Raw genomic sequence first — 19,841 nt, forward strand, 5'->3', positions numbered from 1 at the left:
TGAAAAAACAACCTTTCATTGAGTCAGTGTGGATGGGTGTGTGGCTTATCCCACATGCACGCCTCTCTGAAGAATGCTGAAAAACAGCAGCCACATTACTCCCCCTTAATTCATTTCATCTCCCCCTCTATGATCCTGCTAGCTGCCATCCTTTGCATTTTTCTCAACATTTTCTGTCCAGTTGACCTATTTCTTCCTCAAACTCTTGACTCCAGTCAAAAAGAAGTGATGAAAAAAAGGCAAAAACACAGGCAGAGAGACAAAGAGAGGTGGATCATTACAGAAGAAAACCTCTGTCTCAGTTTTGTTATCTGTTTGCTTGGTCCTTGCCCCTATAATGCATCTCATAATAGATCATTCAATTAATATAAAATAATTTGGCTTTCGTTAGATTAATCTTATATGCACTTAAGTTAGCGCTGAAACACCTCACAGTAAAGTTAGGAAAACACTTTTGGGAAACCATCACAAAGAGTTAGCAGATATTAAGCAGACAGTCTACTAATACTCTAATGAGTTAGTTGGCATGTAGGTGCAAAGTTACGTATTGTCTACAGAATGCTCAAAAGCGACCATCAAAATAAAGTGTTACCACAATGTTTGTTGCTCTTTAGGAAACATAGTTTGGTAATACTATAGTTTAGGGACCAGTTCTCACTATTAACTAGTTGTTTATTAGCATGCATATTACTAGCATATGGACTGTTTATTAGTACTTATAAAACACATATTAATGTCTTACTCTGCATGACCATCACCATATTTTAGATCCCTTAACTCTTCCTCACACCTAAACTTAACAACTGCCAACTATTAATAAGCAGCAAATTAGGAGTTTATTTAGGCAAAAATCATAATTAATAGTTAGTTAATAGTGAGAAATGGTCCCCAAACTAAAGTGTGACCCCTAATTCTTGTGTATAAAGCAGTGAAAAAGAAACTATTTATGTTTGAGAGAGATGACAATGTGAAAATCAAACTCTCTTACACTTCCTCTGCTCTCTCACCCACAGACAAAGTTTGTGAATGAAATTAAAATAAAAAGGAAGAAACAAGTGCAGGGGGGAGGCTGGTGAGAAGAGGAATGAAATGGAGCCTTCAAGTTTGTAAGACAGACAGAGAGAGAGTGTGAAAGTAATTCTTCCCTCCTGTCACGGATTAGCCCCGCCCCTTCACTCAATAGTCCCTCCCCCTTGTGCTCACTGGTTCATTTCAGATATCTGGGTCACTCCCAGCCCTCCCCTCCTTATATTTCCCTCAAACAACCCAAACAGTCAGAACTCCGCTGCAGCGCTCTCCGTCTCACCTTCTCCCTCCCTCCCTCCCTCTCTCTGCTACAGGTGTGAGGAGACCTACACCGGCCATTCACACGCGCCTGTCCCTCCTAGCCATACCCATTTCATAGCATTTATAATATCATAATACCGACCTGACATCATCTAGAGCATTACTTACATGTGCACTTACACACCAACTTCTGTTGTGTCCTAAGACTCGAGGACCCAGTCATCATCACCTCAATAGATGGTGTGTAAGTTTTCATGAAGTGACATTCAAGGAAAGGCAGGATGAATTTTGACGAAGTCCTGGACCGGATTGGAGGGTTTGGACGCTTCCAGAAGACGCTTTATGTGTGGATCTGCCTGCCACAGATCTTCTTGGCCTTCCACATGTTGGTGTCTGTCTTCACTGGGGCTGTGCCCCCTCACCTGTGCAGATCTGCCTGGCCACCGGGTGACGGTGGTGGCCCAAGGCTGGGCTTCAACTTCAGCATTGCTCCTGGGGAGTCCTGCACATCCTTTCAGGATGGCCCTCTGTCCCAGCTTAATCACAGTCTACCAATTACTGAGCACTCGTCCACTTCAAACAGCTGCACGGGAGGATGGGAATTCAGCAAGGAAGTCTTTCTCAGCACTACTGTCACAGAGGTGAGTGCTAATCTTTAAACCATCACGGTTGTATAAAAGGATGTGGTCGTTTTGTGATGTAACATGCACAGCGTTGCTCTTTCTTAATCCGTCCCTCTCTCTGGTGCTATCTGAGCCAGTCATATATTGTGGTTTAGATGTTTTGGGTGCTGACTGCATTGAGAATTTCTGGCCTCCTGTGGTGAAGGCATCTCAGACGGCTTCATTAAAGTGGTGTAGCTCACAGGACTGCAAGACAGACCGATGGAACTGCATTTCTTTTGCGACATGTGACCAGAGAGATGGGTTGCTCGCAGCAGGGCATCCTGGCAGAACCTGCTTTGATTTACAAAGACTGGATCTTGGCCCAACCTCACAACGGGGGCTGACTATCTGATATGGCTCTCTGCTTTACAGCTGCGGTGTTTGTGTGTGTGTGTGTGTGTGTGTGTGTGCTTGGGGGCATCTTTCTAGTCCATGTGTATAGATCTTGAGGACAGAGTTTCTAAAACAAACTGCTTCTAAGATCCTACCAAAGGTATTTTTGTGGTGAAGACAGATGAGAGTTAATTTCAAAGTGTGGTAATGAAATAATTAAGTACATTCATTCAGAAAAACAGGTTGTCCCTATGGCAGTACTTTCATTGGCCATCTTTATTCACTCCTAAATACTATACCTAAAGGATATATACCGTATTGTCCCGAATATAAGACGACCCTGATTATAAGACGACCCCCCCAGATGTACCAGATTTTTCCAGATGTATCTTTTGGAAAAAGGCTTTTTGAAAACCAAATCTTGTTTTTTTGTTTGTTTGTTTTTTTTGTTTTGTTTTTTCTCTCTCTGTAAAACAAATTTTTTCTTAAATTATTTTGAAATTGCATATTTTTCCTATTTTAATTTTTGTTTTGAAAGTATTGTAAATACTGGTAAATGTACCAACAATGATATTGAAAAATATACACTTTTTGATATACCATAAAAATAACAGGTAGCTAATGTGAATTATATAACATTTAGGCTATCCATCTCATAGTAGCCTACCAAAATTTTATTAACAGTAGAAGTGAAATCTTATTGTAGTCTTCAAATCTGGGTACTGTCTTATGATTTAAAATCACTTACAGAGGAAGTTTGGTCCCATCAGGCCAACATGACAGTCACTACTCATGCCGCTGTAAGCTTTTCTTTTTCTTTTGTTTTCACTCGTGATCTTTACAACACACATTACATTACATATTTCATGGCACACTCGTTTTATGCGTTTTTGGCGCCACCTATTGTTGTGGGGGTATTATTAATGACATGTCAAAGTCTAGACCCTGAATATAAGACGACTGCATTTTTTCAGATGTATTTCCAAGAAAAAAACATCGTCTTATATTCGGGTCAATACGGTACACACATATATATATATATATATATATACACACACACACACACACACAAATGCTAGGGTACTAATATGAATCTTTTAGGGGTAGATAAGGTACAAAGTTGTCTCTTTAAAGAGACTGCAACAGTGACAAGCTGCTGTACCTCTAAAGGTAAAGTTTTTTTTTTCCCCACTTTTTTTTCTGACAGTGGGCTCCTCCAGTCCCTGCTGAAAATTTCAACTAAATCCAGTTTCTAGTAATAATTGTTTTATATATGGTAATAAGCTTGACAGTAGTAAGTCTAGATGGATCAGTGGGCTAACTGGAGGACTGTTTTTGGAGATGGCAGGCCTACTTGATCAAGCTGGTTAGGAATGATAAGCCACCTTGGACTGATAACAACTAGCCGTAATGTTCCACAAACCACCTGATTATTATAACACTGATTTATTTTATGTTGACCTTGTGACCTTATTTTATAGTGGGACCTTGTGTGTGAAAATGCCACTTTGAACAACATTGGATCTTCTATCTATATGTTCGGGCTGCTGGTTGGAGCTGTTCTGTTTGGCACCCTCTCTGATAAGTAAGTAGAAGAATCTCAAGGTAACTTTCAATGCACACAATCTCTCAAACTCTCACACATCCAAAACTTTCAATTCCAGTGGGAAAAAAACAGGATCTGAAATTCAAGGACTGATATCAGGTTAGAAACCTTTCTGATTTGACACAAGATGATTTGTGAACTGCACGTGCCTGGACAAGAGCTTAAATACCAGGAAGTTTTAGATATTTTACATAAACAGGTCTCAGAAAAACTCTGAACACACCCTTTCAATAAGCTGACAAATGTGACTCTGTCTGTGAGAAACACAGTTCATGCTCTGTCATACTTTTGAGACGGCTGGGAAGGCTTCTGTCCTGTATGCAGACTTCTATTTCTGGTTTTATTTACTGATATTTATAGAGAGAAGTGGTGATTTGACTAGTAATATCTTGTGCTAGAGCCAAATCAGATGGATTCTGCAGTATTGGAAATGTAGTGGTTTTAGAGAGCGGATCTAATAAGCAGCACATGTTCACATTTCAGAGCTGAACAGACAATAGCAGCACTGTGGTGTGAAAACATTAACTGCTGAATGAACTGAAGGGAGAATGTGGGATGGAATGCTCTAAAATACTGGAAAGACTACAGATATTTACATGAGACTGTGCACCATCCACTGTATGTGGTTCTACACAGGCTTTTCTTCAGGACCCAGATTATACATTCGATCCAACATAGAACTAAAATAGTTTATTGCTTAAAATTGAACTTTGATGGTTTCATGCTCTTGGCAGCCAACAATTCACCACACAAACAATATTGTGGTTGGCACAAATCATGTTTATCCTCAATGCAAGTAAAGACATATTTTACTGTAGTCTGGATCATATGATTTCATGTCAAATCTTACAAGTACTCCTTGTTACAGACAGTAGCACAAGGCACTTTTGTGCATGCACACATTAAAAACATCCAGTCTGCCATCCAAATCCGGTTTCACTTTATTTTGATGGTCCCTTTAACACATTCTGTTGACTATAAGTAACATTGCACCTACATTTCTACCAACTCTCATTAGATTGTTAGTAGTGTATTAGTAGACTGGTAGGGTTAGGGTTGGAATAAGTTGACACGTAGTTGCAAAGTTACTTATAGACAGTAGAGTGTCTGTTGAGAGACCATCACAATAAAGAGTTAGCAGATATGAAGCAGATAGTCTACTAATAATCTAATGAGAGTTTGTTGACATGTAGTTGCAACATTACTTAGTGTCAACAGAATGTTCAAAAGGGACCATCAAAATAAAGTGTTACCGAAAATCCTCTATATCAACATGCTGCATTGAGCACCCTCTCAGATATTAGGGAGTTTGGTTGGATGCATTGCCTTTTAAGATGATACGATTTCATTTTAAGATGTTACAGTTTGCATTTTTACATGTTGCAGGCTATTTTACTCAAAATGACATTGCATCCAGGAGGTATTCATTTGATCAGTCCAGTCATTACCTGAGAATCAAACTCATGACTTTTATGTTACTAGCACCATTATCAGCAACCATTTTAGAATAGACCAGTCCAGTATAACCTTTCTGAAAAAGAAGTACACTTTAGCATATTTTTTTAAAAAGAGTACTTTTAATGGAAATAAATAAAAACATTACCAAAGTGTGAACTGAATGTAATGTTTTCACATAGAAAATTATATGGTCTCTGGAATAAAGTGTACTGTTGCATGTGCTGACAAGCATTTAAGGTAAACTAAAATATAATTTAGCATAATGTCCATTGAAAATTGTATGTCATGTAGTGAAATATATTTGTAATCACACATTTGTAATGATGAACTTGCATGTTAAAAGACAAATTATTTTATAGATCTGTAATATATATATATATATATATATATATATATATATATATACATATTTATGGAGAGAGAGAGAGAGAGAGATTATATATATATATATATATATATATATATATATATATATATAATATGATCTGAAGTACAAGATCACAATCAATAATTCTTTTTCACAAGGGTGGACCCCCATGCACACCTGTTTTCTAGGAAACATATTACTAACTGAGCTTAATCACACAATAGTGTATCTTTCTAATGACGTACGGTTTTATGCTATTTCAGGTATGGCCGCAGAATGATCATATTGATTGGTTTAGCAGCACAGGCCATCTTTGGAGTGGGGGTCGCTTTCGCCCCAAATTTCTACATATATGTCCTGCTTCGCTTCGTGGTGGGCATGACGATTTCCGCAGTAATCATGAATGCATTTGTGTTGGGTAAGTAAAAGATCCACTAAGGACTCACTATTTTAACTTGTTATGCTTTGTCAAGCTTTCTGGAACTAAAGAAAATGGCCTTTCAGAAAGAAATTGTATTGAGCATTATTATTTTAGCAGCAAGAGAATTTTCTTAATAAGAAGAATATATATTATTTTGAATTGTACTGTGGTTGAGTCAGCAGAGTCTGTGATAACATTTAGCCTGAGACTAAGCCTAATACAGCGTCTAATGGCGCTGGGATTTTCTGGTTTAATGTGAGTGTAGCTTATTGTCCAATGTGTGCAATTTGTCTTTTCATTTTGCAGGCACTGAGTGGACCGGCCCAAAAAAGCGCATGTTGGCAGGTGTCATCACAGACTACTTCTTTGGTTTTGGCTACATTCTGCTTGCAGGTGTGGCCTACCTCATCCGAGACTGGCGTAAGCTGCAGTTGGCCATTTCTGCCCCGGGCTTCCTCTTCCTGTTCTACATCTGGTGAGCTGCAAACATAAAAAGGCTGCAATATGTCTTGTGACTTAAGTGTCCGAAACGGTCCTGGTACTTAGGAGGCCACTGTTCTTGCATGTATTCTTGTTATTTACGTATGTTTATTTTTGTGTTTTTTCAGGGTGCTTCCTAAGTCTGCCCGTTGGTTAATGGCCAATAACAAGCATGAAGAGGCACTGGATCTGATTCGTAAGGCAGCACTTATTAATGGCAAACCTCTGGTAGACGATGACATTGAGCTCTGTCAGGTATGGCATACTCTTAAGCCCCGTTCACACCAAGAACAATAACGATAAAGATAACGATAAAGATAAAGATATAGTTCTAAAAATCGTTCTCAATATTAAAGAATAGCAGAGTCCACACCATAACTATAATGATAAAGGCACAGAGAAACGATATCATTGGAATCACCTTCAGAATGATTTTTTCCAGCTGATGAGGTATAAAAATATTGACAGCCAATCATAACCAATCCTGCTGTCACGAGCTCGATAATTTAAAGTGGCAGACGAGCGTGCGCTTACAATAAACAGACGATATCCCTCGCTTGTGTGAGCGCTAATATCATAATCTTTATAGTTATCGTTCTTGGTGTGAACGGGCCTTTAGTCTCACGTAGTTAGACTTTTCACTATAAGCAGAGGATCTGGTCCTTATTGCAGCTTATTCTGGCCAAGAACTGCCCTGATAGGAAGAGACCATTTTACTAACATGTAAAGTGAACAAACCAAAAATTGTATAAAACTTCTTTTCGAAAGAAGAATTATAGCATCTGTTCCACTTCACTACTCCTGGCTTTAGGCACTGTCCACGGGCAAAGAAACATGGGGTTGGATTTATCTGTGAAAGCCAGCTAAATATTTTTTTAAATAGTTAAAAATGTTGTCATCCTAATGTGATTTTTAAACCTCTATGACAGTCTTTCTTCTGTGAAGCACAAAAGAAAAATAATACACTGATCTCTCTTTATCCATGCAATACAATGAATGGAAACCTAAGCTTCAAAAACAACACAAAAGCATCCTATATACCCAAGACTTTCAAACAACTCTTAGAGCCTCCCCAGCACTGTACATTTTGGATCTCCACAGCTAAATTACCTCATTAGTAGTGTACTGTACTCCATGACCTGAGCTGTTTGCGTCTAATAAGGAAAACATCTAAAATATACAGTCATGATGTAGCAACATATCTTTACTTCCATATTGTGATATATATATATATATATATATATATATATATATATATATATATATATCTGATTATTGAAAAAAGTTGTTGATTGGATTGGCAGATTGGCAGACCTGAATGCTAGCTTGCTGACAAATATAACATGACTGGAGAAGTCTGGAAGTTAGGATAGAGATGATGAATGCCAAATCTACAACTAACCTTAACCTTTGATGCCACTTCGATTATTCTTGAAGTGAAATTTTGCCTGTATGGTTATTAGATTCACTGTTTTCAACTTTGAAGATGAAATTGAGGAGGCAGAATGATAAATTGGGAATACCGTGAACTAAGACTACATTTATGAAACTATTTTGTGTCCTTTTTGTGTTTTGTGGAAGTCCACATTCATTGTAATTGAATGGAAGATGAATGAGTACTTGTTCTGTGTCCCATGGTAAAAGTTATACAGGTTTGGAACAACATGACAGTGACTAAATATTTGGAGAATTTTCATTTTTGGTCTGAATGAACTTACACATTCAGTTGGTCACTGTGTTTTCCAGCTGGCCATTTAGCTGGTTTAAAATTTTGACACTTTTGTTCACCAGCTACTAGTTTAGCTTGACAACACTCAAACCATCTAGGACCAGTTTATATCCATCTTGGACCAAGTAGAAACATGCTGCAAGTTAGTTTTACTTGTTATAAAACAATTACCACATCAAACTAAATTTTCCAGTAGGGCTATGCAGTTGTATTTGCATTTTATCTGTGATGTAACAGCTCTCTTCAGAAAGGTATATTCAAATTAGTCTCAGTCTCAAACCTGTACTACAGTCCTACTTGAAATGTGTTTTTCTTGTTTTGCAGAGCCCTAAAAACTCGGAGAAACTGCAAGAGCTGAGGAAGTACACTGTTATTGATTTGGTCCGAACGCCCAGAATGAGGAAACAGTCCCTCATTCTTTTCTACTTGTGGTAAAAAACGCAGTTAACTGCAAAAACCTTGAATTCAAAATGAATGATTTAGAAGTTGAACATTATGAATCATTGTTCCTACACTCTGAGAAATAAAGGTACAAAAGCTGTCACTGGGGCAGTACCTTTTCAAAAGGTACACTTTTGTACCTATTAGGTTCAAATATGTACACTTTAAGTACTAATACTGTATGTACCTTTAAGGTACCAAAATGGACCCTTTAGGTATAAACATGTACCTTTTGAAAAGGTACCGCCCCAGTGACAGATTTTGTACCTTTATTTCTGAGAGTGTATATTCAAAATTCAGGTCTAGAATTCTCAGTCTAGAAATGAAATAAGATGAATTTGCAGTAAATTAATGAGAAAAAGAGTGACGTGTGTGAAGTGAAAAGTAAGGAATTAAGAGAGCTATCAATAACATCTTATCTTTACTGGATCTGCAAATTATGTTATGAATTTCCACATTTTGAGCAATTTGAACACTTTCTTTTTTTCCCTCAGAAGTAAAAGTTCCAGTTACATGTCTACCTCTAATAAATAAATGACAAATTACACTAGAGCAACCATCATTTCAAAACACTAGTAATTTCAGTTCACAAAAGTTGATGAAGAAATTTCAGGGCTTTTCGGGGATGGGCTTTTGGTTATAATCCATTTCAGTTACACTCTCCAGCATTTCCTGTTGTGGCTCTCATTTCCCTTAAGTTTTGCATGTTTCCCTTTTATGTTTCATAAGAACTAAAAACAAAAACTTCTGTTATAGTTCTGAGCTTGGGCCATTCCCATATTAATTTTTTGAACTTAGAGAGCACAAAAGTGACATTGGATTTTGTTTGTTACAGGTTTGTGAATGTCCTGGTGTACTATGGGCTTTCACTGAATATTTCAGACTTTGGTATGAATATCTACCTGACGCAGATGATCTTTGGCTTGGTGGAGATGCCAGCACGAACCATTACTCTCTTCACCCTAAACCGCTCACGCAGGATATCCCAGTTAGCATTCTTGGCAGTAGGCGGCCTGGCCTGCCTTCTTACCATATTCATTCCAGATGGTAGGTGAAAAACCAAACCTTTACTTAACTAAAGCTCTGAAATCACACATCCGCCTTTTCACTGAATTTGTTCTGCTGATTATAATCGTTCTAATTTTGTGCCAGTTAACTTTGTTTTGCATCAATCTTACCAGACTAAGTTGTTATTCTTCTGAAAACTTTAGTTACAGTCATTATACCTTTGACGTTAGTGTTTCCTAGTTTGAGATCAGCTAGTTTTCGAAGACAATGCAGACTTTTTTCCCCAGCCAAGAACTACCTTTTCTGTAGCAGAAACAATTATAGATTGGGCACCAGCTTTGGTGGAAAGGAGCATGAAAGAAGAGCATCAACGTGTTTTACTGGGCACTTTAAGATATTCTATTTTCCCAACTTTCCCAACAAAAGGAAAAAGGAAACATAAAGAAACCACAAAAATGCTGGCATGTAATGTAACAGTGTGTGTGAGTGTACCGTGGGTTTTGCTTGATACATAATAACAATAGCACCCAATAAACAGACCACAGGCTCCATTTGATGTAATGATATAGCTCCACAGTGTTCATGCCATTGTTTACTACTGTTGATGAGACAGAAGCCTGGAGAATTCTGAGCCACATTTAAAAACCTTGACTTACGCAAACTGTTTATATAACTCAGTAACTAAAAGTGATGTCATGATTCAAATGAGGATTCAGAATGAAGATTTGTGTGTGCCACCCTCCCTCGAGGCAATTGGAAAACGAAACCAGAGACTATCTCTTTCTGTCATAACAAACCTCATTCATTCATAATCGTTGTCTTCACAGATCTGTCTATTGTTCGCACTGTACTTGCCATGGTGGGCAAGTTTGGCATCACCGCCTCGCTGTCCATTGTGTACATTTACTCAGCAGAGGTCTTCCCAACAGTCATCAGGTACGCAAGGTCAAGAGATTTATAAAATGTGATATCTTTATACTCAAAGTTGTATGACTTTCTTTCTTCATTTTTATTTTTGGATGAAATATTTCTTTAAGAGGAACACCAGCTTGGTTGGAAGACCTGCCATACAAGCTTAAACCATCTAAGATCAGTAAACCCTCCTAGACTCAATACACTCTAAAACAAATGGTGCTATATAGCACTAAAAGTGGTTCTTTGGCTCGTAATTATAGGGGAACCACTTTTGGTGCTGTATAGCACCAAATCTTGGTGCTTCAGTGGTTCTTCAGTAGTTCTTCACCGGTTCTTTGCCATGACTGAGGGGCTATATAGCACCGCTACCATATACAGAACCTGTTAAGCTCCTGTACGGTTCTTCAGTGGTTCTTTGTAGTGGTGGCCAGATGAAGCCTCATGAAGCTTTTCAGCTTTTCAGCCAAGTGGTTCACAAAAGGGTTAATTTCTGGAGGCTTCATTTGCTCACAATACCACCTGGTGGCCAAAGAGTGTAAAACAAACAGATATATTACAGACAGAGGTGTAAAGTCCAGGGGCCTCATTTATAAAATGTTGCGCAGAAACCATCCTAAATTTGATCTTACGATCATTTCTCAAATATGCGTACGTTTGATTCATAGACTGAACGTACGAACAGAAAACGCGCGTACGCGTCTCTTTCAGATGTGAAATCTATGAATCACAAATGATCTTCAACTTGCATGCAATTGAATGGTTTCAGCTCTCTGCCTTGTAAATGACTCCAAACTTATATCATTAACATATAAAATATTACCAATCATCATAATTTAGAACAGTGAGCTGCAAGAACAGCTTACATTTTAAAAAACCTGCAATACTCCGACAATAAAAAGTGTGTACGTCTGCTCTGACCCTGACGTGACGCTAAGTACTTTTCCACGTCAAAGACCGTCTTTATAAATATGAGTGCTGGTGTGGATTTAAGCGTACGCACACTCTAAGATCAAATCTGAGCGTACGCACGCTTTATAAATGAGGCCCCAGGGGTCAGAAAGTAAAAGTCCTACCATATGTCTATTCCACCCATGAACTCAGCAGCTGATTTCACCAGAGGAGGAACCAAATCATTCCTTTCAAGTCACGAGCAAGTCTCAAATCAAATCCCAAGTCCTCAAAGAGTTACAGTTAATGAGATAATTAAATGACTAATTAAATGATGATTGTGCGTTAGTGATGAACACCTGCTGTTATTGAGAATTACAGAGGATCAGATGTTGATGTTTTATTAGTTAAAATGATGCCACCATCATGGAGATCAGTGTTTGCTTTAGCTGGGCTCTTGACCCTTGGCTTCTTATGTTAGATTTCTCTCTGAAACACTGCATGTGCTGTTGTAAAGCAGAGAGATTAGTGCTGGGCAGTGAGCAAATGTAAGCTGTCTTTGTATGATGAGATAATCATCAGGCACTGATCTATTTACATTCTATATATATATATATTCATTTTTATGTTCAGGTTTTGAGTAACCAATCCTGTGAAACTACAGCATGCAATGAAAGTGTTGCGCTAAAAGTTGTAGTGCATGAATTTTAAATCTATGTAATGCATATAAATATCTGAACTCCAGTACTATTTAGACACACACAGACATCAAGAACCAGCATATGAATCTCAACAACGATGACAATCAACAAAATGCTTCATGCTGCAATGCATGCTGGGTAACACCATAGTAAAAAATCCCATCATGCACTGCAGCATGAATAATTATTGTCACCACTTTTGAGGATCGTATGATAAGTGTTCATGTCTAAAAGCCTGAGCGATATAGTTCTTTTTCCGATATTTAAGCATTATGGTGGCATTTGTTTAATAGGACTTATTTGCAGTTCTGTAATAGCTGAATGTTAATCAATAAATCCAAGAGACACCACTTCATGATGTTCATTCATCATGAGTTATAAACAGAAAGTGTAAGCTCATCTGCTACTTCAAGATTTTATTCAGCAATGCATAAATGTTTGCTGTGAAACAACATTGCAACTGTTTAGAAGCAGATTACTTTAAATTAGTAAAAGGGTCAATAGCCCAAGTAAAGCAAACACTGATCTCCATGATGGTGGCATCATTTTAACTAATAAAACATCAACATCTGATCCTCTGTAATTCTCAATAACAGCAGGTGTTCATCACTAACACACAATCATCATTTAATTAGTCACTTAATTATCTCATTAACTGTAACTCTTTGAGGACTTGGGATTCGACTCGACACTTGCTCGAAAGGAATGACTTGGTTCCTCCTCTGGTGAAATCAGCTGCTGAGTTCATGGGTGGAATAAACATATGGCAGGACTTTTATGTTCTGATCCCTGGACTTCACACCTCTGTCTGTAATATATCTGCTTGTTTTACACTCTTTGGCCACCAGGTGGTATTGTGAGCAAATGACGCCTCCAGAAATTACTTGTCGTAGTTCTGAATGGACCAAACAATTTTGTAATTTACGGCCAAATATCAATAGAAATACATGTTATAGCCCTCAAACCCCATGACAGTGACTCAGTGGTTCAGTTGGTAGTGTTCATCCATAACTACTGCCCCACCACTATCAAGTTACAAATAACTGTATAATATGTTGTGATTGTCATTTACTCTGTTGCACAAACTTTTCACTTACATTGTGGAAAGGCAAATGACTTCTTCTGTAATTGTGTTGCATCAGGCCTGGGACATAGTGTTACATTACACTTCTCCATATTCAAACACTTCCCAGTGTTCAGTTGAGATGTGAGATACAGAAACATATCTTTCTTTTTCTCAGACAAAACGGCATAGGTATGGGTTCGATGTGCGCACGGGCAGGCGGAGTGATTGCACCCATCATCTACCTCCTGAGAAACATCAGCCGTCACGCCCCCATGGTGGTATTCGGCCTGTGCCCGCTTGTAGGTGCCGCCCTCACTATGTTTCTGCCTGAGACAGCCCATAAGCCCCTGCCAGACACCATAGAGGATGTGGAGCGCACCGGTGTAAGGTGAGACACTGCAGACCCACGAACGCTTGGCCAAACACATTAATCTGGTCACACTTTCATTTGGGGACCAATTCTCACTATTAACTAACTATTAACTACGACTTTTGCTTCAATAAACTTTAATAACACGGATCTAATGATCTAATGATCTAATTAATCTAATTCATTAGATTAAAGAAAAGCTGCATAAAATCTCAGTTCATCTGAGAACTGATGTAGGCATGTGGTATTTATTAAACGCTAATGTTGGATTTCAATCAGCCTGCATGAGATCTTTGCCCACAGAACTCCACAGAAATCTCTGCAGATTTTTGCAAGCATGAATGACCATCATCATGTAATTTGATTACTTTTAGCTACCAAAAAAGTGTAGGATTCTAATCCTCTTTTAACACATTGTCATTTTCACAAATAATCTATTGGTCTGCAGTTAATGGTTATTTTAATCTAATGATTATTATAATTATTAATCGACTGTTCTACTATGCTTTTTGCAATGACTCATCACACAAACTATTATGTCAATTTACAAAATTCTTTTTATACAAATGTATATTTTTCATTGTGAAAATATATATTATAATAATATAAAATATAAAATATATTTCTGGCATAGTTCTTGTTAAGTCAAATTCACTGCATTACTTAAAGAACATGAGAAGTACTTCATTCTGTATGACTTTCCCTCCGCCATGGGAAAAGAAAAAGGAGATTTTACGCAGATTATTTTCTGGCAAAGTTAAAAAGCAACTGAGGATGTCATTTGGGTTCTAAGGAAGAAAGAAGAAACAACATGAATGTGAATAAAGTAAATTATCAGAGAATTTTAAGTGAACTGTTGCTCTCAGAAAACATTAACATTACAATAACATAGACAACCACAGTCAATAGCTTTCAGTCACAGCAACTTTAACACAGTGCCACTTCTTTTAACAGGCTACTAAAAATGCACTTATTTTAACAATTAGATCATTGAATATATCCAATTGGTCTTTTACAGATGTTTTACTGTTTTATCTATGAAATTATATGGTTATTATAACAAGAAAAAGAAAAAAAAGTTTTGCTTTATTGCAAGAGAAATTTGCTCTTGAGTCTTTTCTGTAGAGAATTTAGTCTATATGGCATATTCTGTATCTTTTTCATCCCAGATGCCCCCAGATCTTGTTTTAAAACAGGTAGAGTAATAAGTAGTAAGACAATTAAAACTGGCCAGCTTACTGCTATCTAATTTCACAAATAATTTAATAATATTAAATTAGTAAATATATAGTTTACAGTATGATTCAAAATCTGCTAAGGGGTAATTTAATCTAACAAATCATGTAAAAAAAAAAAAAAAAAAACATTTTATCAAACTTTGATAATTGCCTTAATCTGACAAGATCTACATTTGAAAAAATCACCTCCCAGCAGGCACCTTGATATCAATTTGATTTGATATCAATTTATCAAGACTTAGATCAAGATGCTGTAACATCAGTTTAAATTCAGTTTGGATGGCAATTTCTTCCAGTGGTAATTGGGTGAAAATAGGAAGTTAATCCCACACTCAAATGGGTTAAATTTTGATGTTTAATTTACATAAAATCAATGTCATGTCAAGTTTTTGACGTCAGTTTGATTTGCATATTCAACCTGTTTTTTGACGTCTATTTTGATGTCAATTTGGTGTCTTTTCAACATCAAATTGCCGAACGGGCTGTCAGTTTCAGCAAGTGAAGAACACATTTATTCTCACATGCATTGTGTATAATGTACATTATAGTCCTTCTTCTTGGAATGCAATGACGTACTCACAGCATCCAGTTGGGTGGGTTTTCAAAGAAATGCATCTACTCTACCTTTGTTTAGTTTTTTTTTTTCCAGGAAAGAAGTGGTGCACAAAGTTGTTTTTATTGTAAAAAAAAATCTTTCATTTAAACCCATGACAAGCTGTCAAACCAGCCACAGTTCGACTTGGGCGAGAAATGCGAGAAATTTTTGTGTGAAGTCAGAATAGATTTAACACACGCTTGAACATTGCAAAGAAACACCACTTTAATGGAAGCAAATTTATAGATGAGAACATGTCCAATTTTGTCAATTTATTATGCATTAAATCTCTATTTCAACAAAATGTGTTTCAAAACTGCTAAAATTAAAACAAAAAAAGACTGTACTGATAAACATTTTGATGTACTATACCTTTTTCAAATAAATAAATAACTTGGATGCTTAGCTACTGTTGATCATTTTGACTAATGGTCTAATGGTTTTCGGCCCTAATCCATTCTGCACATTCTTCCCCCAAATCCACGCAGAAATGCTGAAAACATCAACAGATTCCATTTGGGCCTTGTTTTCATTTACCCTGGGAGATTTCATGAATGTGAATTCCTGCAGTTTACAAAGTTTTACTAGGATTTGAACAGGTATTGGGAGGTTAATTTCTTGTTGTTTTGTGTGCTTTATTTGGACACGCCGTGGTTCGCTGTTGACACTTACAGTAGGGATGCTAAAATGTTGCCAGCACCCTCACAAGAGACATGTTAAAAAATAGTTTTCTCTGCCTGGATTTAGAGTTTTTCCCCCTTTCCTTTTTTTAATAAGGAAGGCTGGATAGAACATAAACCACGAATCAAAACAACTAAGCTCTTTAACCGCCTAAAGAAAGCCACACTGTTTTATTAAGAGCATATTTTATTCAGAGCAGATCACAGTTAAACTTGATACACATGAAATGTGGCTGATCTTTGCCCTCGTTTGCCTTACAGCACTACGGCTGAGAAGTCACAACACACTTTGTATGAAGAGTGTCCCAAACAGAACCCTGACAGCATCCTCTGAACTCTGAGCCTACAGTAGACTGTCTCCGAACAACCATTTCAGAATGAGTGTCATTTCAGTTCTTTCCAGGAGTACTTGAACATAAAGTGCACTCTTAGAAAAAAAGGTATAATGCTAAAACAAAAGCTACATAGACAGTACATCTTTGTACCTTATTTACATACCCTAGTAAAAAAGTAATATATTTCAAATACATTTATTTCATACTAAGCATAGTTCAAATCTATAAACATATTTACTGACATATCGCTCAAGATTTACTGATGTAAAAATTATAGTTAAACTTTATTTGGAGTACTGCTTGTGGTCTTTTAATGCAAGGTATTTAAAGTGTACCTGAAGTAAGCTATACTTGCAATAGTTCCACTTTAGCACAATCAAATATACTTTTGTACATCTTTAGTTGGACTTCCGCACAATTAAAGTGCATTAAGCACAAAATTAGTTGTTCCGGTTTAGTATACTAAAAATACAATTGCAGGGGATTTTTATTAAGTACATAAAAATGTAAATGTATTTGTACTTGGCATGAAAAAAATTTATTTGAAATACATTTAAGTATATTTATTTTTTACTAGGGTATTAGTGCCTTAAAGGTACATATCATTACTTTAACAGTACACATTAGTACCTAAATTGTACATGTCAGTACCTTTTGAAAGGGTACTGCCTCAGTGACAGAGATTTGTGCCTTTTTTTCAGAGAGTGTGGCATGGAATGCAGCAAAATGCAGTGCTAGCATGAAGGCTAGAGATACAGTGGGTACGGAAAGTATTCAGACCCCCTTAAATTTTTCACTCTTTGTTATATTGCAGCCATTTGCTAAAATCATTTAAGTTCATTTTTTTTCCTCATTAATGTACACACAGCACCCCATATTGACAGAAAAACAGAATTGTTGACATTTTTGCAGATTTATTAAAAAAGAAAAACTGAAATATCACATGGTCCTAAGTATTCAGACCCTTTGCTCAGTATTTAGTAGAAGCACCCTTTTGATCTAATACAGCCATGAGTGTTTTTGGGAAAGATGCAACAAGTTTTTCACACCTGGATTTGGGGATCCTCTGCCATTCCTCCTTGCAGACCCTCTCCAGTTCTGTCAGGTTGGATGGTAAACGTTGGTGGACAGCCATTTTAGGTCTCTCCAGAGATGCTCAATTGGGTTTAAGTCAGGGCTCTGGCTGGGCCATTCAAGAACAGTCACGGAGTTGTTGTGAAGCCACTCCTTCGTTATTTTAGCTGTGTGCTTAGGGTCATTGTCTTGTTGGAAGGTAAACCTTCGCCCAGTCTGAGGTCCTGAGCACTCTGGAGAAGGTTTTCGTCCAGGATATCCCTGTACTTGGCCGCATTCATCTTTCCCTCGATTGCAACCAGTCGTCCTGTCCCTGCAGCTGAAAAACACCCCACAGCATGATGCTGCCACCACCATGCTTCACTGTTGGGACTGTATTGGACAGGTGATGAGCAGTGCCTGGTTTTCCACACATACCGCTTAGAATTAAGGCCAAAGTTCTATCTTGGTCTCATCAGACCAGAGAATCTTATTCAGGTGTTTTTAGCAAACCCATGCGGGCTTTCATGTGTCTTGCACTGAGGAGAGGCTTCCGTCGGGCCACTCTGCCATAAAGCCCCGACTGGTGGAGGGCTGCAGTGATGGTTGACTTTCTACAACTTTCTCCCATCTCCGACTGCATCTCTGGAGCTCAGCCACAGTGATCTTTGGGTTCTTCTTTACCTCTCTCACCAAGGCTCTTCTCCCCGATAGCTCAGTTTGGCCGGACGGCCAGCTCTAGGAAGGGTTCTGGTCGTCCCAAACGCCTTCCATTTAAGGATTATGGAGGCCACTGTGCTCTTAGGAACCTTAAGTGCAGCAGAAATTTTTTGTAACCTTGGCCAGATCTGTGCCTTGCCACAATTCTGTCTCTGAGCTCTTCAGGCAGTTCCTTTGACCTCATGATTCTCATTTGCTCTGACATGCACTGTGAGCTGTAAGGTCTTATATAGACAGGTGTGTGGCTTTCCTAATAAAGTCCAATCAGTATAATCAAACACAGCTGGACTCAAATGAAGGTGTAGAACCATCTCAAGGATGATCAGAAGAAATGGACAGCACCTGAGTTAAATATATGAGTGTCACAGCAAAGGGTCTGAATACTTAGGACCATGTGATATTTCAGTTTTTCTTTTTTAATAAATCTGCAAAAATGTCAACAATTCTGTGTTTTTCTGTCAATATGGGGTGCTGGGGTCCTACATTAATGAGGGGAAAAAAATGAACTTAAATGATTTTAGCAAATGGCTGCAATATAACAAAGAGTGAAAAATTTAAGGGGGTCTGAATACTTTCCATACCCACTGTATACATTACTGATCTTGGATTGGAAACAATTTTATCACAATTGTACAGTAATATACATTGATATGAGGGCATTTTTATGTTGGTTTTATTGTTGTTGGGTTGAGTTTTTTTTTTGTTTGTTTTTTTGGATAAATTTGAAGTCTTGCATTTTAAGACACCATCTCCAGCTGTGTTTTATTCTGCTTGCCAGGTTTGTGAATGTTTGGATATGTGCGATTCTGCACCATTTATTATTATTTTGTTTGTTTATTTTTATATGACTCACTCATTTTGATTTGTTTTGTAAGTGTGAGAGCTAGTAGTGCTGCAAACACACACACACACACACACACACACACAATCACGCAATGATGCATTTCTTGCCTCTTTCTCTAAAAGCCCATTCTACAGGAATGCACTAAAATACTCCTCACAAACTCATCAACACAAACTTTTTTTTGTGCACCCATCAATAGTTTTCCAGTTTTCACTGGGTGGAAGAAATAGTAATACCTGCTGGAATTATTACTACTCTTCAAAAATATATCAACCATAATCATGTCCAAACAGTTCAGTGTTAAGCCAGAATTTAGCGGCTCATGTTCAGTTATTGCTGATAGATGCTAACTATAATGGCATCAGTTAATCTTCGTCAGTGAAACTGATCACCTGGTATTTACAACATGAGTAACTGGCTCAGAAATTGACCTCCTTTGCATGAATACCAATAGAGCCTGTTTATATGGCTATAAATACTTTACTAACTACTGTTTCCAAACTTCTTAAAGCATTTTACAATTACCAAAGCTCACAGTCAGCCGTAAAAGAAAGGATAGAATAGAAACAGAAAATAAACAGCTGCCTTTTGTTTGTTTTATTTTATTTTACATACCATCTCTGAATGGTAAAAAGGTTTGC

General features: G+C 37.5%; 1 protein-coding gene across 1 annotated transcript; it reads left to right on the forward strand.

The window, feature by feature from the left end:
• Positions 1 to 1,461: 1,461 nt before the first annotated feature.
• Positions 1,462 to 17,382, forward strand: si:dkey-119m7.4 (uncharacterized protein LOC560629 homolog). The gene is made up of 10 exons (XM_058756369.1): positions 1,462 to 1,928; positions 3,767 to 3,870; positions 5,980 to 6,134; positions 6,444 to 6,612; positions 6,746 to 6,872; positions 8,671 to 8,777; positions 9,623 to 9,834; positions 10,623 to 10,731; positions 13,541 to 13,753; positions 16,510 to 17,382. The coding sequence occupies exons 1-10, from the start codon at positions 1,569 to 1,571 to the stop codon at positions 16,580 to 16,582; spliced, it is 1,629 nt and encodes a 542-aa protein (XP_058612352.1). The 5' UTR covers positions 1,462 to 1,568; the 3' UTR covers positions 16,583 to 17,382.
• The last annotated feature ends 2,459 nt before the right edge of the window (positions 17,383 to 19,841 follow it).

This window comes from Onychostoma macrolepis, chromosome 20 (genome assembly GCF_012432095.1).
Source record: "Onychostoma macrolepis isolate SWU-2019 chromosome 20, ASM1243209v1, whole genome shotgun sequence".
Lineage (NCBI taxonomy): Eukaryota > Metazoa > Chordata > Actinopteri > Cypriniformes > Cyprinidae > Onychostoma > Onychostoma macrolepis.